Source organism: Haliotis rubra, unplaced genomic scaffold (genome assembly GCF_003918875.1).
Source record: "Haliotis rubra isolate DU_JTF1 unplaced genomic scaffold, ASM391887v1 Scf26, whole genome shotgun sequence".
Lineage (NCBI taxonomy): Eukaryota > Metazoa > Mollusca > Gastropoda > Lepetellida > Haliotidae > Haliotis > Haliotis rubra.
Genome location: NW_025766669.1, coordinates 3,195,970 through 3,221,326, shown reverse-complemented (window position 1 = coordinate 3,221,326; position 25,357 = coordinate 3,195,970). Strand labels below are relative to the sequence as shown.

Genomic DNA, 25,357 nt, shown 5'->3' with positions numbered 1-25,357 from the left:
GATGGATCTTCACTCAAGGAATTTTAATGAAAGTGTCAGTACTAAATGATCGACTTTTACATTAAAACAGAAAAGTGTGTTTGATACAGTGCCATTGCTGCCATCCAGGATAACTAAGATTTTGACATCTCTCAGTCTCCTGCATCCTTGTGTACTACAGAGATAGTGCAGATCAAGATCAGTACAAGTGTCCCTACCGTTAATATGAAGTCGAAGATTAACGGCCCTGCAGTGATTGGATTTGAGGAGGATTCATATCCAGATTAATCGGATTCGCACACGCGATGAAAGATACAGCCGAAGACATAATCTGAATAAATATTAAGATCATAGCTTTTGTAAAAATATTAGGTTCCATGAACAATTTATCGCATAAATATTTCAAATATATATCCAAAATTTCTGCAACGTATATATTAATGCATTGCTAATTCGTTCAGAAAAATATTATTCATTTACAAATAGGGATTATGTTTAAGATTTTACATTTTCTTGAGTCGTTTGATTCATAAAAAATGTTATAACAATAATCGCGTCTGTCGCCATTTCTAAAGGATGTTAGCAGATTTGCTTCTCACATAAAATAGCGCATCCCCTGTACACACAGTAATGCCTGTTTAATCAAAACAATAGCAGCCATTTGTAGAAGATCTTATGCTGTTCCCCCAATTTTGTCTTGCACCTCCGTGGGTTCTCCATTTAACCTTGCTCCCAGGGAACATAGATCTTTATAGTCTCCCGTCACTATCTCCCCCAGGCAAAGAAGACGTTCCATCTTCCGAAGGCAATGCTCCTCACCTAACGCAGTCTACACGGTACAGAGGCGGGATTCCTCTGCGTGAATACTTGGTTATTTGTTGGGTTTTGCCAGGGGCATTTCCGCAACCTTTTGGTTTCATTACACGCAGATATGCAACATTTACTCTTTCGGTAGGTGTGGACAGATTTGTAGGAAGCGTTTGTGGCCTCATCCGGCATACAGGTGGGATGGATGTGTCGGATCTGAGAGCAGCCGAAGGATTGGGGTGTTTGCTTGTTGTCTTAGGATGTAGAGATGTGAGAGGGAAATCCGATTGTTTGCGATGGGAGATTCCACTGTAGGTAGCCATGGTGTGGGGTGCCTATGTTATCACTGTTTGACTTAATTAGACCTCGATTAAGACACGGGGCGGTGGGGTAGCCTGGTGGTAAAGCGTCTGCTCGTCACGCCGAAGACTCGGGTTCGATTCCCCACGTGGGTACAATGTGTGAAGCCCATTTCTGGTGTCCCGGCTGTGATATATATTGCTGAAATATTGCTAAAAGTGGTGTAAAACTAAACTCACTCACTCGATTAAGACAGGTTTACACGCCCTCACGATATACATACATACATACATACATACATACATACATACATACATACATACATACATACATACATACATACATACATACATACATACATACATACATACATACATACATACATACATACATACATACATACATACATACTGTTATATATATCACTGGTGCCATTGTGAAAATGCTGTTTATTCGATCTAGTCAAAACTCTTTATTTCGTCCGATAGTATAGTGTTATTTCTACCCAACCGCAGTAGTGCATTTTAACGACTGATAATATACTCAGTGTTTGCAGCGACAAATAACAAACAGCAGACAAAATGTTTACAGTACACTTTATTTGATATTCATGTAACACAAGCTGAATTCAGCACTAAAGTATTGCTGCACTTGTTGTACGTAAACGGTAAATACAGCCTCAGTTTTGCCTACCTTTAATTGACAGAGAAGTAAATCACGTTCAAATGTAAGACAAATAAATTGCCAACCCGATGAACAAACAAAAGAAAATCAAATCAACTAATGGGGAAAATAAACTGACGTTCAAAAGAAAGTACACACCTGATTTCTTTGGTAAAATATTTTCTCGAAAACAGCATTAATATTTAAAAAGTGTTTTGGTTCTGCCTTGTCACAAACATTGTGCAAGTGTTTCCAAAACATCATAGATATTGTGCCCAATTACAACATTGCTAGCAAAATATTGATGGTTTTAATGGGAATAGTCCCAAAACACCAGGTGTGTACTTTCTTATGTTCGTCAGTATAGCATATGATTGATTTAAAACAAAACACTCGTTATCGGAATGAATTGAATCGTTGCATGTCCACTATAATATATTGTTCTTATTGATTTATAACGGTTCATAATGCTTTTTGAAAGAGCGGCCTTCAAGAACAACCTCCCTAGTTGTCAGTGATAAAACTAACGGTTCGCAGATCTCTTTGATTTGATGTAATTTGAAACCAGCATCAGGTGGTTTGATGTAATGCACCGACTTGGCTGACATTATTTGAGCGCCGTGACTGTTGTCAACGTTCACTAATCACATCGTTGTCTCCACGTGGTCGGTTACGTCAATCAGAAGTGTTTGCTGATAACACAGTGTCTGCATCACACGAGTAGACCTGAATAAAAGTGAGTGAGTTTAGTTTTACGCCACACTCAGCAATATTCCAGCTAAATTTTATATGGCGGTGGTCTGTAAATAATCGAGTCTGGACCAGACAATCCAGTCATCAACAGCATGAGCATCGATCTGCGCAATTTCGATAAGATGACATGTGTCAACCAAGTCAGCGAGCCCCACCATCCAATCCCGTGAGTCACCTTTTACGACAAGCATGGTTCCTGAAGACCAATTCTAACCCGGATCTTCACGGGTCAGATCTGAATAAAACACATTCGACAAATGTATGCATTACTTAGAACAATTGAATATATGCAATGTATACAATCATCGACCTTTCATTTCGATGTAAGTGTTTGATGGCATTATTTATCATTTAAAGAGTGAGTAATTGTACATCAGTAATATTCTAACCGTGTCAAGGTGACCTGTAGATATGGATTAGCGAAACCGGTGTCAGAATACATAATGGACATCCCATGCCATCTGGACATCATGACATACTCACCCGGATATCGATCGATCCTTATCATAGGAGTGGTGATGTGGCCTGGTTGTTGAAACGCCCGCTCGTCACACCGAAGGCCCGGGTCTGTTTCCTCATTTGGTATTAATGTGTAAAGCCCATTTCTGGTGTTCCTCGCCGAGATATTGCTGGAATATTGCTGATGGCGGCGTATAACCCGACTCACTTAATGAGGCATATCATTCGCGGGGTTGTCTTGGGAGAGTTGGATACAAGAAACAGTCCATTGTGGGTTCAAATCCCTGATGTCTAGGTATGTCGGCACCACAGCTTCCCCGATGGTTAAAAGACTAGCATCCCTTTCAGCTCTTTTACACATTAAGTTACACATCACCAAAGCAAGGTTAAACTGACTCACTGACTAAACCATCATTCTAATCATCCCATTGCCACTTGATTCTCTACAGTCAACTTCAGCGCCAAGCGTGGAATACGTGGAACTAATCCTTCCGGGGCGGTGGGGTAGTCTAGTGGTTAAAAGCGTTGGGTCGTCACGCCCAAGAACACGGTTCGATTCCCGTCATGGGTATAATGTGTGAAGCCCTTTTCTGGTGTCCCTCGCCGTGATATTTCATGCAATATTGCTGAAAGCGGCGTAAAACCATACTCACTTACTCACTAATCCTTCCCCCATTTCTATGATTTTATCAGTTCATATAGAGCATATATTATTCTTATGAAACATAAGAGAAACACACACACTGATTTCATACCCCCGTTTCCAGAAATAAAAATCCTTACCACCAAAATAAGTGCAGCTTGAAACGAAAGTATGTGTGAAAGAATTGTGCTCCCTACTCTCAGGAATATGGTGGGGTAGCCTAGTGGTTAAAGCGCCGAAGGCCTGGGTTCGATTCCCCGACATGGTTACAATGTGTGACGTCCATTCCTGGTGTCCCGCGCGGTGATATTGTTGGAATATTGCTAAAAGCAACGTAAAACCATACTCACTCACTCCTCATCTCCGGTCTCTTAGTTGAACATATCCGGATCAAAACCATGTTTATGTGTTGCGTTATTTGTTATCTTCAGTATATATATAGACAAATCAGTGCCTCTCTGTTACATTTTAATGACTTATTTAATCGATTAGTGGCACATATTATTCTCAATTATATTAATCAAGTCAAAACATTTTTCTCAGATTACGTCATCATCTTGTAATTAGGATTCCAATTGCATGGAAAAACATGACATCATAATTGTTTTTAATGACACACATAATTTGAACGAACGTCAGTAAAAAGATGGCGACTGCTCTGTTGTCTAATTTGTGAAAGCCCTACAAGATTAGATCCTTGTGCTTCGATTAGCAGCAAGTTCGAATTTAATCATGTCATTTCGCCAATATTACTGACCTTGGTTGACCTATAACACATGAGACTGACAAACGTAACGATGAACAGTAAACCTGTACCTGCTTGTACCGTTAGGGGTTCAAGGCCAACTTGGAAAACAATTGTTAGCTCCGAGCTTAGAAGAAAGGTTGAGTGCACTACTTGACGGCCGGGAGAGTCTCCGAGCTCTGACATGTGCTTAGGGGACTAGGTTATGAAATAAACATGTTTAGGAGAACGCTGCGATGTTTGCTTGGTATCCTGTGGGAAGACCATTACAAACGGATCGAATATTATAATACAGGCATAATGTGGTGTATGATTCTGTTTATTTATTGAATAAATGGTTGATGAATGATCAGTTCATTGCATTATTTTGATGCTCGTTGATAGGGTACCAGACATCATGGAAATTAGGGTAATGCAGTAAAATACGTTTATAACGATCACGGGGGCGGTGGGGTAGCCTAGTGGTTAAAGCGTTCGCTCGTCACGAGGAAGACATGGGTTCGATTCCCCGACATGGTTACAATGTGTGACGTCCATTTCTGGTGTCCCGCGCGGTGATATTGTTGGAATATTGCTAAAAGCAACGTAAAACCATACTCACTCACTCCTCATCCCCGGTCTCTTAGTTGAACATATCCGGATCAAAACCATGTTTATGTGTTGCGTTATTTGTTATCTTCAGTATATATAGACAAATCAGTGCCTCTCTGTTACATTTTAATGACTTATTTAATCGATTAGTGGCACATATTATTCACAATTATATTAATCAAGTCAAAACATTTTTCTCCGATTACGTCATCATCTTGTAATTAGGATTCCAATTGCATGGAAAAACATGACATCATAATTGTTTTTAATGACACACATAATTTGAACGAACGTCAGTAAAAAAGATGGCGACTGCTCTGTTGTCTAATTTGTGAAAGCCCTACAAGATTAGATCCTTGTGCTTCGATTAGCAGCAAGTTCGAATTTAATCATGTCATTTCGCCAATATTACTGACCTTGGTGGTTACTGACCTATAACACATGAGACTGACAAACGTAACGATGAACAGTAAACCTGTACCTGCTTGTACCGTTAGGGGTTCAAGGCCAACTTGGAAAACAATTGTTAGCTCCGAGCTTAGAAGAAAGGTTGAGTGCACTACTTGACGGCCGGGAGAGTCTCCGAGCTCTGACATGTGCTTAGGGGACTAGGTTATGAAATAAACATGTTTAGGAGAACGCTGCGATGTTTGCTTGGTATCCTGTGGGAAGACCATTACAAACGGATCGAATATTATAATACAGGCATAATGTGGTGTATGATTCTGTTTATTTATTGAATAAATGGTTGATGAATGATCAGTTCATTGCATTATTTTGATGCTCGTTGATAGGGTACCAGACATCATGGAAATTAGGGTAATGCAGTAAAATACGTTTATAACGATCACGGGGGCGGTGGGGCAGCCTTGTGGTTAAAGCGTTCGCTCGTCACGAGGAAGACACGGGTTCGATGCCCCACATGGGTACAATGTGTGAAGCCCATTTCTGGTGTCCTCCGCCGTGATATTGCTGGAATATTGCTAAAAGCGGCGTAAAACTCACTCACTCACTCACTATTTGAAGGCTACAAGAACAGATCCAATCCATCTGTATCATTTCTTTACTGATCCAGAATCGTTTTAGCATAAATAACAGTAAATAGATGTGTAATAAAGGAAGACGCGAGTAACCTCATCAAGTTTATGGGAAATCTGATGCCGCCCAGTGTAATACACACAGAGATCTTTGTTGCATTGTTATGGTTTATTGCTGTCTGACAGTATCGTCTCTCCACTGTTGCCTTGTAGTATTCGTAATCAGTGTGCGAAATAGCCACTGGCCCGCTAGCCCATGGCTAGTAAACATCCATTCGGGCCAGTAAATTTCCACAGTCACTGGCCCGACTGGCTAGTTAATTTTCAAGGCGTCATTTCGTAAATATTTTAAATCATGCAGAAGTTATGATACACACTCAGGATTATGGCCTGATAAAATGTTCATCATATTAGCAACTTTATGATGAAACTCGTGTCTACATACAAATTTCGGACTAGTGAATTATTTTGTGGGCTAGTAACTTTCAGGCATAGCATGCCTGATTGGCTTGCAAAATTTGGAAATTATTTCGCACACGGTGTTCGTAATGCGCTCTTCCAGTAGACACTGCCCTTGTTGACTCATTCATGTATTATATAACTGTGACGTGTGGCATGTGTTTAATTATGACATAAACAGCCGAACCTTGTTAATCCGGACATCAATAATCCGAAACCACCTTTCCAGGTCTGCCTTCCTTCGTTCATGTATAAGGGGCGGTGGTGGTTAAAGCGTTGTGCTCGTCACGCCGAAGAACCGGGTTCGATTCTCCACATGAGCACAATGTGAAGCCCTTTTTGGCGTCAACCGCCGTGATATTGATGGAATATTGCTAAAAGCGGCGTAAAACCACACTCACTCACTCACTCACATTAAGTGAGTCTAAACTTTTGAAAATATATATATGTGGTTACATCGATCGAAACTTGATTTCTCCACTAACTTGGGGAACTAACAGCAAACCTTATGCAGATGAATTGCACGAGGATCACGCATCAAATTGCTGAAAAACATGTGCAAATATCGTGCATGTGAACAGCTGCGTTTTCGTGTAAAGTTTTGTTACGAATTCGCCAATTGCCACTGATTTTTATCATTTATTGAACTCATGACAATAATCTTTTCAACGTTACGTTTTACAATACATCAGTTCATGTGTAAACAGTACCTTTAAACTGTATGACATATTTTGCAAAATTTAGTTTAGAACAGTTGCCTGAAGTAAGTGGCTATATTTACACTAGTGAGTCTAAATTTTGAAAGGAAGTATATTTTGAAAAAGATGAAGGCAATTGAAATTATGGTTACCAGTACGTACAGTAAAGTATGTTGCAGTGGTAACTTACCACTGCAACATACTTTACTGTGCCTTTTTATGGAATCGTAGAAGAGACAGTGTCGGGTTGTGGCTTGGTTTGATTTTGCCACTTTTTGCTTGTTTTGTGAGGGCGACAATGACAACGCGACAATGCGACAACGCGACAATGTCCCTTCTAGGATTCCATAGTTTTTACATGATTACAAACATTTTCATAAAGTATTGCAAAATTCATCTTTTTTCCTGTTTGTAAAAAACAAAAAGCCCGAAGTGTTACTGATGCAAGTCACAGATGTTTACTACTTTGGTGAAATCCAAAAGCAGAGGTTTACAAACCTACAAACGTAATGAGGGTAAAACCGGGATTCGAACACACAATCATAGGTGTGTGGTGTACCCAGTCGACGTAACTTCGTAGGGCGAATGGCGGCGCCTGGGTCTAATGTGCCACTCGTACCCCATTCTTTCTAAGAACGAATATACATGATTATATAGTAATAACAGTTTAAAATAATATATACCCATGTATCAGGAGAAATGAATGCATGGAACGTTGTCCCTAAAGTATGTTTTTGTGTGTTTAATGTATTTATATCGTCTCAGAAATGACGGAAACGACACAACGCTTTTTAGCGAAACCCCTTTAATCCGGACTAGGGTGAATTTGGACATTTACCTTGCACATTCAGTGAATCGCCCCTTGATCTGGCAGATCTGAATTTCGAGAACATCTGTAGGGAACCTCCACGGTACACATATGTATCATCTGACGTGTTAAAGCGGACGACCATGCTGCACAGTCCGGATTAACAAGGTTGATTGTAGATGTATGGATCATTACACCACACCATTCAGTAAATCTGGAATATACATGTATATCATAATCCGGACAATGTGACGACGAATGGTGTCCTCTTGGTTTAAACAGGTTTCACTGTTGGCCTCACGGTGCGAGAGTAAGTGAGCGAGTTTGGTTTTATGCCGCTTTTAGCAATATTCCAGGAATATCACGGCGGGGGACACCAGAAATGGCTTCACACATTGTGCCCATGTGGGGAATCGACCCGGGTTTTCAGCGTGACGAGCAAACGCCTTAACCACTAGCCTATCCCACCGCCCATCACGGTGCGAGAGGACATTGAACGAGCAAGGCGTAATGCCAAACCTGATTTGAAAACGCAATTATTCAGCGGATCGTCGAATTACCACCAGGATGTTGAACTCATTTTCCAGCGTTCCTGCCAACTCCCCCGCTACCCCGAGTCTTAAGAGCTACGCTTGTAATCATGGAAACATCATGAATATCCCCTTGGCGCCACGGGATGCATAAAGAATGCATTACATCAGGAGACGGTGTTTCATTTGTACGACCTGTCATTTCCTTCAGAAGGTGTGGCAAAAGGTGCACCTTCCGATTGCGCCGCCATCACTGTGCCTTTGTACAAAAGTATCAAATACAGATGTTTTCTCGTAGTAATGAGGATGTATTGCGTGTAGGCCAGAGGGCTATGATCTATGCCAGGGGGGATTTTCACGTCGAGGGTCAATGAGATAAGTTTGGATTCTACGCAGGTTTTTGTTTGATATGAGACGGTTTTTCGTGAAGATTAGAACTTCAAAGGCGGAGTAGTTATTGCAGATAACATGCTCTCTAAGCTGGCACTGATGTATGGGAGCGTGAACCTGTTCAGCGTGTGCCAGTTTTTGTACACGACAGTGAAGTAGGATTGTAACACAGAAAACATTTAGCATTTTGTCAGCTTTAAAAAACACATAAAAATTGACACGTGATATTGTGATAGAACAAGACATTTCTTACTTTTGCAGCATCGTGATACAACAAAAATATTAAACTGCAGGAGAATTGTGATATAACAAAACATTTTACACGAAAGCATGAGTTTAATATAAGAAAATATGCAACAGTGTAGCAGTCATGTAATCTAGCTGCCCTTAAGTATACATTCAGAGAATTTACCATCTTGTAATTGTATCTGCATCAATCCGTCTCGAACAAGGAAGCTTTTTTTAGCTCAGCAACATCTCACATGCAGAGTGCACGTTTGCAAGGACGTGTGTTTCATATAAATAGCCCTATGCCCACAATCTACTCAATAAATTGTGAAAATCGATATACTTGATTTTTTTTATCCTGGCCAAATTATTTTGGCGACTCCTTCAGAGTGTAAGATCCCGCTTGCCTAACATCATTTAGATATTTACATACTAATCTTGTAAAATATCTGACTTGGCCAAAAACGTGCTTAACATAAAGATGTGTTCACAGATTTGCTTTCAATGAAGGGATGTTAGGTATTCTTCCCTTGAAATGATATCAGTATGTGTTTGAAAAATACGATTAATACCGGGTCGTGTTATGTTGCAGTTCCTTTGGAGATATTGGAAATAGAATTGATAGAGGGATTTAATAGCATCAAGAATATTATTATATTGTCGTTGATAGAATATAATATATACAAAAATAGTTCATGAGTACCTCCGGTATACAACTCCATGTAAAACAGATTACGCCATCCTCGATTATTCAGTTAATTTTAGATGAGTGAGCGAGTTTAGTTTTACGCCGCACTCAGCAATATTCCAGCTATATGGCGGCGGTCTGTAAATAACCGCACCTGGACCAGACACTCCAGTGATCTACGCAATTGGGATACAATGACATGGTCAACCATGGCCTGATGTATGGGGAAACGATGATAATCTCTGGCTCCGGAAGAAGTATCATCCAGTAGGAAAAGAAATAAAAGATTCCAATCTAGGTATCAAAAACCTTCGAGCGATTTGCATAACTTAAGCAACAAAACCCTTTCCACATCTATCAGAAATCTCTGCTAAAATTGAGTACGATGTTGTTTGGGAACAATCGAGTCTGGAGCAGACAATCAACTCAATCAAGAAATTCAACTCTTTTTCAGATATGCATTTCTTTCTACAATGCCAATATATGTAAACTTAGTCGTCCGGTAAACAATACTTTTCATACATGTACATCTACCCATCTTTCCGTCCGGAGATCATTTTAAAATGTTGGATGGTTTGAAACGTCTCTGTCCGGGTCCGGAAGCGCGGGAAACGACCGAATTACTGAAGGCAAGTTTCCATAAAATCGTCCGGAAGTTTCCGTATACCTCCGAGTGTGGTTCGACTGTGCACATAATCAATTCTGTGAACGATGGAATCCATTATAGAAAAAGCTGTTTGGGAAGGGTGTGAATGCGGTTTCTCATTGTAAATCACCCTTCATGTCGAATCACATAGCGTTAGACTATATTATTTATGTTTGTAAACAATTGAGACTGGACCAGACAATCCAGTCATTGTCACCATGCTGTGACTCAACCCAATTTCTTTAGGATTTTAAATCATCACTTGTGTTTTCGTCAATATTACAATATTACACAACCGCCTCCGTGGTGCAGTGGTTAGAGCGTCCGCCCGGAGAGCGGAAGGTCGCGGGTTCGATCCCCGACCGCGTCATACCAAAGACCTTAAAATATGGTACTTGTTGGTCCCTGCCTGGCATTAATGGGTACAACAAGGACTGGTCGTCTCGGAGTCAGTATAATGTGTCTGAGTGGGGTATTCATGCTTCACTGCGGCATGGTATCTCAGTGGGCTAGCACTATAAAACCAGCTTCAGTCTTGGCTAGTACAAGCAGCCGCACATACACATACACACGCATGCACGTCGTCATATGAGCGAAATATTCTCAAGCACGACGTTAAACCCAATTTCACCTCACCTCACCTTACACTATTACATTTTAACATGCTCGTTCAGAAGGGCCGCTTTAAATCAACTGGCTTTGAATTAGTCTGTCATAAAGACCCTGAAGTACATATATGCAAGAACTCCCACGCAAGTCTAGAAAATGTGGCAAGTCTAGATTTCCACAGGGTTTCTTCAATTTTAATATATTCTATTTTTTTCACTTTGAACTTTTTTCTGTAAAACATGTTCATTTCAGAGGCTAGTTATTAGTCTAGCTTTGAATCAACTGCAAGAACCATAACGTGACGTCATCGCAATAATTTGTTCATCATATAATGTCAATCTTAAAATAAGTTCTGTTTAATACGTAATTTCGCTGAAGAACAGTTAATACATGACTGATATTCGAGAAGATTAGTTTCAAATCAGACATTGATATTCTTCGAGAACTAAATAAACGACTGAATGATAACTAAAATAAACCAACCTATTGATTTGATGACGCACAATTGTATGATCCACCAATCAATGCCTCGTACTGGCTGAAATGACCAATTAGTTGTGAGAATCGCTAACAGGTACGTATGTAAGTATGGAGCGTCGTTTCACTCTATCGCGTTACCAGTATTGTCAATATGTTGTGAATTTGCTAGGAGATCGGATTTACAATGTCAAACAGTCCTAAAAAGGAATATAGATCCCATTTGCTGACATACGTATTCCATTGAAGAGTATAATCTCAGACTTTAAGCTTGAACTTTATAGTGTATCCCTACGCACATACAGGAAGTCGGAATTTACCATTGGCAATGGTTACAAGGCTACTTCCGGTACTATTTCATGAGAATGTCAATGAGTACATACCTTCTGTTCCATTAGCAGAATTACGATGTAGATTTTGATGTTGAGATCCATCGGTCAGAGTGTAGGGTTCCTAGTAATGACTGTTGTCGGTTGTCTCGAGTATTTTCTTTAACTATTGACATCTTGCTATATGAGTAGTTTCAAAAAGGACTTGTAATACGAGACGTTTTAATGGCATGTATTAGAACGTTAATTATCTCATTTCAAACAATTCCGTTTTAGTTTATCATCTCTTTTATCTACAGAAATGAGCATGTTTGAATGCCAAATGTTCTATGTGGGATTACCGTCTCTCAGTTCAGTTAACTCAAAATACTAGAATTTGCATTTTACTAAGAAAGTGTAATCCAAGAATGACATAAGTTACATTTAATGACTTTCGTAAAAGCATTGTGCATTCATGGGTATTTGAAGATTTAATAACATGGTTAAGCTGTAAATGTTAATAGTATTTGCATTATCCTAATTTCTTTATAAAAAGGAATTCGTCGTAGCCCATTTGTGTGCATCGATGTTCATGATGCCTGTTGATTGTCCAGTCTAGCAAGTATGTGAACCAATATATGCGTACGTTTATTCTTCAATACGGTTCCGCGGAGTCAGCCAACTGACAAAATCTCCGGCTATGGCCAACATTCTGCCAGAACATTTACCTTCATCAAAGACGTAGAGAGAGTGTGTCAACCAGTGGGAGACCTGCTATTATTATGTTTGGCCCTGCTTTCCATGGCATCAACCCCACAAACTAAGCTAATAGGAAACGGTAATGAACAACCTGGTAGTGGAAGCACCGCGTTGACCGATGGGCAGAACACTGCTTGAACCCCTGCCCTGTGTTCAGCTCGGGGAATGTAACGGCACGCGAGGAAATGTCCCAGAGTGGCCCACAGGTAATAGGACAGGTGTTTTGAAACATTACAAATGAGTTTTCTTGAACGGAAGTGGTCTCGATGCTGTAAGAAATAACCGCGGATGTGTTTTGTTCCACTATTTTAATACACAGATCTGGCGACCTGAGAAAGTAGATGCATGTGGCCTAATGTTGATGGTAGCTCTCTGGGAAATCGATGGTAAATTGGTTAAGAGTATTCGTGACAAATCAGGGGTATTCTTTCTGATGTCAAGGTCCTTCTAATGCTGGAAATACTGTAATAGTCTTTGGACTTATGGCAGAATGCAGTGGGGTGCCTGAACATATCCAGAGTATTTATTTCAAAGATTTCGTTGGAGTTTAAATGTCAGATGAGAGCCATATATTACATATGGCCATGAGAACCTTTACATCTCCAGTCACGTAAGGACAATGACGAAAACGAGTATTCCTGGCATCATAGATGGTAGGTAAGGTTGAATAATGAGAGGACTTAAGGTACAGTTTCACTACTTACTTTACATATACATGCTGAAAATAGACCATGGAAACTAGACCAATGAGCCTAGATACCAGACCATTGAGCCTAGGCACCAGACCATTGAGTCTAGATACCAGACCATTGAGTCTAGATACCAGACCATTGAGCCTAGATACCAGACCACTGGGTCTAGATACCAAACCATTGGGTCTAGATACCAGACCATTGAGTCTAGATACCAGACCATTGAGCCTAGATACCAGACCATTGAGTCTAGATACCAGACCATTGAGTCTAGATACCAGACCATTGAGCCTAGATACCAGACCATTAAGCCTAGATACCAGACCGTTCAGTCTAGATACCAGACCATTGACTCAAGATACGGGGCCAAGCAGCCTTGATACCAGACCAAAAACCCTAGATACCATGCCAAGAAGCCTTGATATCAGACCAAGAAGCCTTGATACCAGACCAAAAAGCCTTGATACCTGACCAAGAGGCCTTGATGCCAGACCAAGAAGTCTTGATACCACACCTAGAAGTCTAGATGCCAGACCAAGAAGTCTAGATACCAGACCAAGATGCCTTGATACCAGACCAAGAAGTCTTGACGCCAGACCAAGATGCCTTGATACCAGACCAAGAAGTCTTGACGCCAGGCCAAAAGGCCTTGATACCAGACCAAGACGTCTTTACGCCAGACCAAGAAGCCTTGATACCAGACCAAGAAGTCTTGACGCCAGACAAAGGTGCCTTGATACCAGACCTAGAAGTCTAGATACCAGACCAAGAAGCCTAGATACCAGACCAAGAAGCCTAGATGGCAGACGAAGAGGCCTTGATGCCAGACCAAGATGCCTTGATACCAAACTAAGAAGTTTTGATACCAGAACAATGAGCCTAGATACCAGACCAAGAGGTCTTGATACCAGACCAAGAAGTCTTGACGCCAGACCAAGAAGCCTTGATACCAGACCTAGAAATCTAGATACCAGACCCAGAAGCCTAGATACCAGACCAAGAAACCTAGATGGCAGACGAAGAGGCCTTGATGCCAGACCAAGATGCCTTGATACCAAACCTAGAAGCCTAGATACCAGACCAAGAGGCCTTGACGCCAGACCAGGATTCCTTGATGCCAAACCAAGATGCCTTCATACCAGAACAAGATGCCTTCATACCAGGCCTAGAAGCCTTGATATCAACCCAAGAAGCCTACATACCAGATGAAGAAGCCTAGATATCACAATAAGAATCCCAGATACCAGAACAAGAATCCAAGTTACCAGATTAAGAAGTCTAGATAAATGGAACGTGCCAACTGTTATGATGTGATAATGATCCAGTGAATTCAACACATGATGACGAAATCTCCCCTCAAATACTTTCTTTGCATTGATAGTATCCACACAACTAATGTACAGGGCTTGTTAAACTCAGATCTAAAGACACTACAGTGAAAATAGGCTACATTTTCAAATGATTAGGATTCCATCCCCACTCCCAGCACAGACTAAACAAACACCTTTCTTTGAATGAACCTTTTTCTTGTGATGATTGTGCCATCCCTTACGCCCGTCCATTAAACTACTAAATCTCTACCGGTCGTGTCTCGGCGCTTGTTATCACTTCCCAAACTGCTCGCTGCTCTTGAATGGAAAAAAGGCCTACAGTCATCTACACGCTAAAATAACGACATTCTTGTTGTAACAGCCCGACGCAATAAAATGTCAAACAGTCCTACAACGAGAACAGAGACAAAACAATGATAGCTTTGATCTTTTTCCTCTCTGGAAGACATATGGTAAACCATTGTATTTATGGTTTCGTTAGGGTTTACTGTTGGTCTGTGTTTGCACGTTAACGTCATACTTAAACGTTAACGCTTTGTGGAATGTAGCAATAGTCGAATCGCGTCTACAGTCTGTATACCAGTTAACACGAGGTAACTTTATAGTGAAAGTGGAACATGAATATAGAATAAATAGTTAAACCATGTTAACTCGACTCATTTATCCTGATATATCGAGTTTATGGTCGTTATATCGGTGATTGGCTTGTATCGTACAACGGATGACTCGATCTTTGAAATAACACAATGAATGGTGGAACATAAGATAATGCCAACAACTTCGGTATTTTCAACACATAGTTTTAGGTTCACGCTTTGCCCTTCTATAGGTGGTTCTGAGAAGGACAAACGTTTACGTACCATCCTTGAAGCCTTGATCGTGACAAATAAGCTTGAGAAACTAACTCCAAAGTAAGACAATCACGTATCCAAGTACATCTTTTATTTGCTTGTTTGTTATAGTGGAGTTGTATGTTCATTTCTGGCAGGAAAGCTGAAATTTGGCACAGACATGGACTAACAGCACATACTCATAAAACAAGCAGGAGGCAACAGTTTTGGAAAGTGCATCATACTTTTGGGGCCAAAAATGAAAAAAAAAGTGTTTTTTGCATATGTATATATAATTTTTTAAAAGACATTAAAGACCTTAGATGTCATTGAGTTTTCTTGAACGGATACTTTTAATATAAGTACGTATAGCCATGCTTGTGTGATGAGATTTTACCTCGCAGTAAGATCGTAAACTTACCACACAGTAAAATAATAATAATAATAATAATAAGATTCAACATTAGAAAGAAAATCAAGACGTTAGATGACATGAAATGTTTGTTATGTTGATGGATTGATGGAGGTCTTCCCCATCAAACTCTGAAGCGAGGCACCTGTCTCAGGAAAATCTAACCGAGTTATCAAACATTTGTTTGCTGATTTTATTCAACCCAGTATCAGATTACGTCGTAGTATCCACATTAATGCCATGTGGCCGTTACCACATCCCCACTATTTGACACATGCCATCGTATCCCAATTGCGTAGATCAATGTTCATGATGTTGATCACTGGATTGCCTGGTCCAGACTCGTTTATTTACAGACCTTCGCCATATGGCTGGAATATTGCGATGTTAAACAGCAACCAAACAAACATCCCTTAATCTGTGCCAACGTTAACAAGCAAACAAAACACAACATTCCCATTAATCCAGTGGTGTAGACGTTTGCTCTGCTGTCCAACGGTCACCGATGAAGTTTTCATGTTAAATCGATGGACATTATTCCCCATGCATCTCAAACTCTGCAACTCTCCCACCTCCCTTCGTTTTAGAACCAGTAAAGATCCGGGTTTCAATTGGTCTTCAGTAACCCATGTTTGTCGTAAAAGGCGACTAACGGGATCGGGCTCGCTCACTTGGTTGGCACATGTCATCGTATCCCAGTTGCGTAGGTCGATGCTCATACTGTTGATCAGTGGATTGTCTGGTCCAGACTCGATTATTTTCAGACCGCTGCCATATAGCTGGAACATTGCTGAGTGCGGCGTAATACTAAACCTTCTCCCTCTCCGTTATCACCTCTGCAGTAAAAGGACACTGATTTTCCCCAATATGATAGCAGGTACTTGGCCAGTTCACAAATAACACAAATAAATATGGCGTAAATAACTCTATGTGTCAACCAACATTATCGATTTATGGTATAAAGATAATGTTAAGATTGATAAAAAATGTATATTTATTAAACAATGGGATGAAGCCGGAGTAATATATATATTCTGATTCTGATGATATTACCCCATTAACAGCGCCAGTGTTACCATGTAATATTCGTTTGCTCCTGAATAGCCAAAAGGTGAGGTGAGGTGAAAGTGGGTTTAACGTCGTGCTTGAGAATATTTCGCTCATATGACGACGTGGAATAGCCAAAAGGGCTCAAAATACTACTATAATGTTTTATTAGGATCCAAGTTCCAGAAGACTTCAGCCAATCAACAATGGGAGAAAGATATAGTAAAACAATACACAGATATGGAATGGAGGAATATTAATGAAATTCCATTTCGATCAACTGATAGTGTTCAATTACGGTGGTTTCAATATAGAATTATTAACCGAATCCTTCAAGTTGGAAAATATTTGTTTAAGATTGGATACTTAAACTCTCCTGTTTGTACAACTTGTGATACGTTCATAGCAGATATACACTAAACGTCAAGAGAAACGTTACCCCCCTTCCTTAATGACGGAGGTACCTATCTTCAACTCGCGTTGTGATGCGTGGACGTCCACTTCTTGGTCTGTCTACGGTGACCCCAGTCTGTCTGAAGCCCTGAATAAATCTTATAACCGTGATACGGTGGGATCTGATGGCGTTGGCAACAGCATTGTATGTCGACCCCATCTGCACCATCCCAATGGCTTTTTCTCTCTCTTCAGCTGTTAATCGTGGCATATTTCTCGTACTTGTGTATCATATCATCTTTTCTAGGCTCTCTTTATACCCTATAGAATCATTCTACATGTGAAATGGATGCAAATACTGCTTGAATATTGCTGCGTTTTGGCGATTGATATTGCTATGTGTAAACAGAAAATGGAAAAATGTTACTTTGCAAGCACAAATGTTTACAAAGATCATTGTAGAAGTTCCTAAACATTTTGTCACAATATCAAAGACACGTTTTACTTGTTTTCACTAATGCAAATCAGCAGAAAATGTTTTAAAAGACTGAAATCATAGGAATGATTATTTTACAATTTTACTCTACAACAGTTGTTTCTTGTTTTAATAGTTGAAAAATGGTGACTTTAAATGGTTTATCTTTGTCTCAAAGCAGAATTTTATTTCAACCTTTCTTTTGGACATCAAAATCACTGTTATTGGTTTATTTCGGCATGGACGGAAATAGGACAATTTATTTCTTCTGGAAAAGATTCATTTCACCTAAATATGAATGCGTTTGGGAATTTATTTTCGTGATTAGCATAAAGTTGTGTTGTTAAGCTTTCTTGGAAACTAATACCTTCTACCATATCTTTGATAGTTTTGAAGTAATTCATAAAGGTAGGAGGGTAACGTTTCTTTTGGCGTTTTATGGAATTGTGAAATCGTGAACTCAGACTGGATTGAAGTCCAAAACTGGATAAACAGCAAGACGGAAATCAATATACAGTTTACTAAAGAAACAATTCTGTTGGGCTTTCCTTCTAAACGAAATGACCCTTTAAACGTAATCTGTCTCGTAATAAACAACACAATTTTCAACGAGGAAAACTTTCCTTTGCTTCGATCCAGAGGGAGTTAACAAATTACTATAATATAACAAAAGCCATTGCTAACTCTAACTGTGATAACAACAAATTTGTGCCATAAGCTGTTTGTTTGAACCATTCTATTCCATTACTCTTTTCGATGAAACTTTGTTTATCGATAAATGACATTGGTCCAGTTGCCATAAGCAGTTTGTTTCAATGAAACATATGATAAATGACATATTATGACATATATGATTTGCTGTACAACAAAAAAAGTGGGATAAAAAAACCCACAAAAACATTATCGATTTCACCCTCTGAATGTCAATATTATTACGTCACAAGTAAGAAACATAATGTGTTTTGTCCTGAAATCGAAATAAATTGCCTTGCAAACGAAGGTATTCAAATGTTCAATGATGGATAAAAATGATGCAAACAAGATATCGTTATTCGATGACGATGTTAGTTATGGGAGTAACACATGTGTGAATACACAATGCCATTTCAAACTGCCATTTAGTGGAGGCCGCGGTGATGAATGGGTTAGACGGCTGACACTTGTGCTGGTGATTTGGTGTCTGACGGATGGGACTCAACCTAACAAAAGTACTAGAATCTGTACTTTAATGATGAAGTGGAAACCCAAATATAACATGTTTAACACATTTGTGCTTTGGACCTTCTACTGACAGAGTTTCAGTGACCGTTTAAGCCTGGTAGCGTTGTCATACTGAATTTTCAAGTGTATACCATCTTTCGCCTGGCGGAGTGAGTGAGTTGAGTTTTACGCCGCTCAATATTCCAGCAATATCACGGCTGGGGACACCAGAAATGGGCTTCACACATTGTACCCATGTGGGGAATCGAACCCGGATCTCCGGTGTGACGAGCGAACGCTTTAACCACTAGGCTACCCCACCGCCCCTTCGCCTGGCAGAAAACGATCACTGTATATGTAACTGATAGTGGATATCGACATACATTTGTATGTAAATGTTTGGGTTATATTTTCTAATAAACACCAGAGTTTTTCTCTGTTTTAGACGATCCCTTGACAGGATGTCGTAAAAATATATTTGTCTGGTATCCCAGCATGTTATTGTGAAGAAATGGTTAATAAAATATTTGCTGGATATATAGATATAAAATTAATGATTAATCAGTGTTATAAAACAACGTTTCATTTTGAGATATAGCTGATATTGATATTTATGACACTCATTTCATTCCATTGTCTGTGAACACAATAGCGTCGTTTTGACATGAAACTCATAATCGTGGATGCCAATCTCAGATTCCCTTTGATGATGTATCTAGGTCTCTCAGCAAAATACCTGTTTCTTCCCACCCACGACATGTGTCAACTGCGTCACTTCCGCTTGTCCTCCCACATCAAGCTAAAACGCCGCGATGTAATCGAAATACCTTTCAAATAGGTCTCAATCTAACTGTCTCACTGACTTTCTCACGAGTGAGTGAGTATGGTTTTGAGCCGCTTTTCGCAATATTCCAGCAATATCATGGTGGGGGACACCAGAAATGGGCTTCACACATTGTACCCATGTGGGGAATCGAACCCGGGTCTTCGGCGTGACGAGCGTACGCTTTAACCATTAGGCTACCCACCGCCCTTTATATTATATGGACCATTGTACACCTGAGAGACTTCATTAGAAATGCATGTCTTGTTATTATTATTTCTTATTATTATTCTGTATGGTTTAACATGAAATTTGATGTACAAGTGTGTATTTAAAAACGTCTTGCTTATCAGGATTGATGTAACTGTGAAGATATTTCTTCACAATATTACAAGGGAGGTTACTGAAGTTTTGATGAGTTCGTGGCTTTCTGAATATTCAACAAACCTACAAAACATTTCTACAGAAATACATGCCTTACGTTTTGTTTCCATCACATATTTGTTCCTATTTCATGAAGCTAGTTAGGTGCCTGTTATACAGCTGTAGCAACCATTACCAATTCAGCCCCGCTTTACCTTTCACATATATTGGGGCGATGGGGGTAGCCTAGTGGTTAAAGCGTTCGCTCGTCACGCTGAAGACCCGGGTTCGATTCCCCACATGGTTACAATGTTTGAAGCCCATTCTGGTGTCCCTCGCCGTGATATTGCTGGAATATTGCTGAAAGCTCACACACTCGCTCACTCACTCGCTTCTTTTGATGTTGTCAAAACGTAATGTAATATTTTCTATACTGTGTTTGAAATATTTTTTTCAATGTTATAAGGCTATTCACTATTTGCACACATCCACTTTTTCAGACAACTCCCAAATTAAAATGGCGTTAAAAGGTATATATATATTGACATTCCAATTCCGTATGGAAAATTTCAAAGAGCAACATGCATTTTCGAAAATATGCGTGTTTATCAACTGAAAACATCCCAACTGTCAATCCTTTTAGAGATTGTAATCATTAAAACATTTTGTGTTAAGTGTCTCCAAGGACACTTGTTCCACGCGATGACCATTCATCACTACAGTGATACCATTGAATTGCGATGAAACCCTTTCATCCGCCCCTGCAAAACTCGCGTGCGTGGCAGCCATCGGGCTGAAATACATCTTCCCAACGCTAATGCTCTTACTGATACGTCACATTGTGTTAGGTTTCCGAGTATCACTTGATTCTGCGCATGCTCAAACGAACATATATTCTTAGCCGGAAGTAAGAAGTCGTATTTGCAATGCCGACCTTGTTCGCTGTTTGAAAGCTCCTTGGTTTAACATTCATCACATTTGCGAGATCTCCGCGAGATTTCTGCGAGAGCCTATGGTCCGGGGACGACTATAGTAGAGTCATCTACATCGGTCAGGTTTCTGGTTCCATTAACGGAGATATTTGGCATTTATAGCATGCATTGGAAAGGTCATCGACACTTGTTGGCACGGCTGAGGCGTGATTAGTGTCCGGCTTTGTGCGGGATTCCGGCCTTGGCCGAGCTGGGGCAGTATCAGAGAGAGGGACATTACTCGTTGTTTGATGAGGACAATTTGAGGAATGGAATGGACAGGGATTTTGAGCATTTGCATTAAATACGGAATGAAAGGATAGTGAAGATATGCTTTGACTTGAAAACATCCTCACATTCTTTCCATGAATAGTGTGTCAGGGTAACTGTAGGTAGCATACTCACCTTGCTGGTGTACTCTTCACTGTATCTTCACTCTAAAGTGTGCCTACAGCCGCAACACAACACAGTGCACTTCACCGCACCGCACCGCACCGCACCGCACCGCACCGCGCCACGCCGCACCACGCCTCATCTTACCACACCAAACCGCGCCGCGCCACACACACACACACACACACACACACACACACACACGCCACATTACTCCACAACACTACACAATCTATCGCATCACACCCATACCACGCCACAAAACAACGCCCCACACCACAACATAAAAGAACAACAACTCACTCCATCACACCACACATCCACTCCTCTCCTCTCCACTCAACTCAACTCAACTCCTCACCTCTCCTCTCCACGCCCCGCGCACGCCTCTTCACTCCGCACCACTCCTCTCTACTCCGCGCTCCGCACGCCACACCTCACCTCACCTCACCTCACCTCACACCACCTCACACCACCTCACCTCACCATACCATACCACACCACACCTCACCTCACACCACCTCACCTCACCACACCAAACCACCACACCACACCACACCACACCACACCACACCAAACCACACAACATAACACAACACAACACAACACAACACAACACAACACCACACCACACAACAATTCAACACAATATATTATTATTACCCATACACAAACAAATTACCCATACCTTGCCATGTCAGTATAGAATTTTCAAACACTACAATTCCCAGTTACATTACCTGACACTCCAGTAAACCAACACCAACGACGCGCTCAACATTTTTTGTTTGGCGCCTACGGTATATCTCATCATATCCTCTCATCTTGTCTGCAAGTGTGTTCATTAATCACTAGATTTGATATCTCCCGTTCCAGGTACAATCATCTCGGCCTTCTCTGTGTTATGTGGAGCTAAGACGAGGATAGACAAGCCAATTAAAGCATTCGGATTAAACATCTTGTCAGCACTTCTACAAATGGCGTCCTTCATCATCATAGTCGGCTGGGTGTGGAGCATTATCTGGGGGATGAACTTTGTCCAGATCGCAAGTATGTAGACATAGCCTGATTACATATCCTTCTGTGCTGCAACAGCTACTTACACAGTCACCTCACAGTAACAACCCGTGAAGATCCGAGTTAGAATTGGTCTCCAGCAACCCGTGCTTGTCGTAAGAGTCGACTAACGGGATCGGATCTGACTTGGTTGCCACATGTCATCGTATCCCAATTACGTAGATCGATGTTCATGCTGTTGATCGCTGGATTGCCTGGACCAGATTCGATTTTTCCCAGACCGCCGCCATATAGCTGGAATATTGCTGAGTGCGGCGTTAAACAACAAACCAACCAACCAACAATTACCGTAAGGCCACATCAAATAAATTTACTGTTTCTCATCACTTTAAAAAAATAAAAATAGGTAGGTAGGTAAGGCGGATTTTAATTTTATTTTTTTTAATATTTTTTCTGATTTTCTGTACAATGTAAGTCGTTTATACGGTGAAACCTGCATGTTAATTATCTGCTATACGTCTGTGTACAAAATGTGCAAATATTATATCAACTGTATTCTTATCAAGGTGATTGCATCTTTGTACAATAAATAACCATACAAAAAGAACTGTTTTAACTTTAACTTTTATTTGACATATCCTCGTCAAATTAATGTGTCTTCATTAACGTTCTTAGAACTTTGATTTTGCAAAAACTATGAAAAAAATAGGGTCGGGCGGAAATGAGAAACAAGAAGTTATTTTTATGTGACCTAAGTCTCCAAGTGGATACTTGTGTGGTTCAAAAGATTGGTCCGTGGAGCTGAAGCCCCAACAGGTCCAATCAATCAACCCACCTTGATATTGCTGAAATATTGCTGAAAGAGCCAAGACACTTGTTCCCTCACTAACTCACTTTCGATGACCAGTGTGGTAGCCTCGTGCTCAAAAGCGTTTGTTCCTGACGCCGAAGTCAAGTGTTCGATTCCAAACAGCCACAAAACAACACTAAACAGATAATGGAGAGAAGAGTGATCTACGGTAATACAGAACTCGAAAGGGCCACCAATTTAAGTTCGTTATAACCGTGGTTGGTTGTACCTATTTCGACTAAAGCATATATGTGGTCGGAACAAAAACAGTTCGTCATATCCGTCAGTTCGTTATATACGTGTTCGTTATAAACATAGTTTAGTGTATGTTAACAGTGTGTGAAAATTTCTTATCGACAATCCTCGATGTCCGGGAGAGCATTATATACTCTCCCAAAAAGAAACGCATATAGGAATTTTAACTGTATTTTTATGTTTATTTTGAAACATCTTGTAGGCTTTATGAGTCAATGAAATATAGCGAAATTGCACACTGGGAATGCAGACTTATCCGTCTTTGGCACCAACTCGAGGAAAGTCAGTTTGAGTGTCACATGGAGACGTGTGGTGGCACTGAAGTCAATACCTCGTGTGACCACCGTGGGTACCTCGGCATCGAACGAATAAGTCTCAGAATCTCGTGTTGCCCAATCGCAGCCCACTCTGCCTGTAGTGCCTGTGCGAGTTGCTGAAGTGTCTGGGGCTGAGGGTTACGGCGTCGCACCCGTCTGTCCAGGGCATCCCACAGATGTTCGATCGGGTTTAAGTCCGGTGATCTTGAGGGCCAGGGGAACACATTGATGTTGTGGTTCTGGAGGAAGTCTCTAGTGTGACGTGCTGTGTGGGGCCTGGCATTGTCCTGTTGAAACAACTCCCTCTGGCGATCAATGATTGGAAGGAGGTGTGGGCGTAGGATTTCGTCACATTACCGTTGAGCTGTCAGGTTGCCCTGGATCATCACCAAATCACTTCTCCTACGGCAGGTGATCTCTCCCCACATCATAACACTGTCCCGGCCGAATCTGTCCACCTGGGGAACGTAAGCGTCAGCGAAACGTTCACGTCGACGTCTGTACACCCGCATTCTTCCATCGCATCGTTCCAATAGAAATCGTGATTCATCACTGAACCAGATTCTACGCCAATTCGGTAGGTTCCAGGCCTGAACGTTGGTGCACCATTGAACTCGATGTCGACGATGTTGTTGTCGAAGCAACCTGTTCCTGACGGTCTGTGCAGAAAGCCTCTTCAATCCGGGTATTTGTCGAGCGGTACAGGTCGCCGTAGCTGTTCGATGACGCAGGTGATGTACCCGGATGTAGCGATCCTGCGCCGCAGTGGTCGCTCGAGGTCGCCCTATACGAGGGGCATCTGCTACCGCATTCTGCCGGCGATATCTCTCCCAGAGCCGTGAAATGGTGCTTTGGTGAACATTCATGCGTCGGGCAACTGCACGTTAAGACTGGCCAGCTTCAAGCAAACCGATGGCGATATGACGGTTGGCTTCACGAAGACGTGGCATTTTGCGATCTTCAACAATATTCCAAATACAGTGAATAATCGACAGACAGCGATCAACCTTTTATACCCATCATTGAGACTATCTGATCCCCAACTTTCACGTGCATTGCATGTGAATTGTGTATTCCGTGACACAACACGCCGAAATTGAAAATCATGCTGTTAAATACGGGTATTTTACGGATGGTGCATTTTGTTGTGATGTTTCAAAACATAAACACCATAGGACTCATAAACAGAGCAAAACCTTTTGTAAAATGAATCACGTTTTAATTCATTGCTACATGAAATTGCTATTTTCATGATGCGTTTCTTTTTGGGAGAGTATACATTCCTGAGATATTTGTATATTGATTTATTATGAATGTTTATTATTTAATTTTTAGTCGTCATGTCTATACTTTCTCTAGTTAGATTGCATTGTGAAATGTTTAGTTATGTCGTGATCTAATGACCTAGTGA

General features: G+C 40.8%; 1 protein-coding gene across 2 annotated transcripts in view; it reads left to right on the top strand.

The window, feature by feature from the left end:
* The window catches only part of LOC124280096 (protein stum homolog), a 103,056-nt gene that overhangs the window by 72,936 nt on the left and 4,763 nt on the right, over nucleotides 1–25,357 (top strand). For both annotated transcript variants that reach the window (XM_046715987.1, XM_046715986.1), the window contains exon 2: nucleotides 22,384–22,557. In XM_046715987.1, the coding sequence (XP_046571943.1) occupies nucleotides 22,384–22,557 (174 nt within the window). The remainder of the gene's footprint in view (nucleotides 1–22,383; nucleotides 22,558–25,357) is intronic.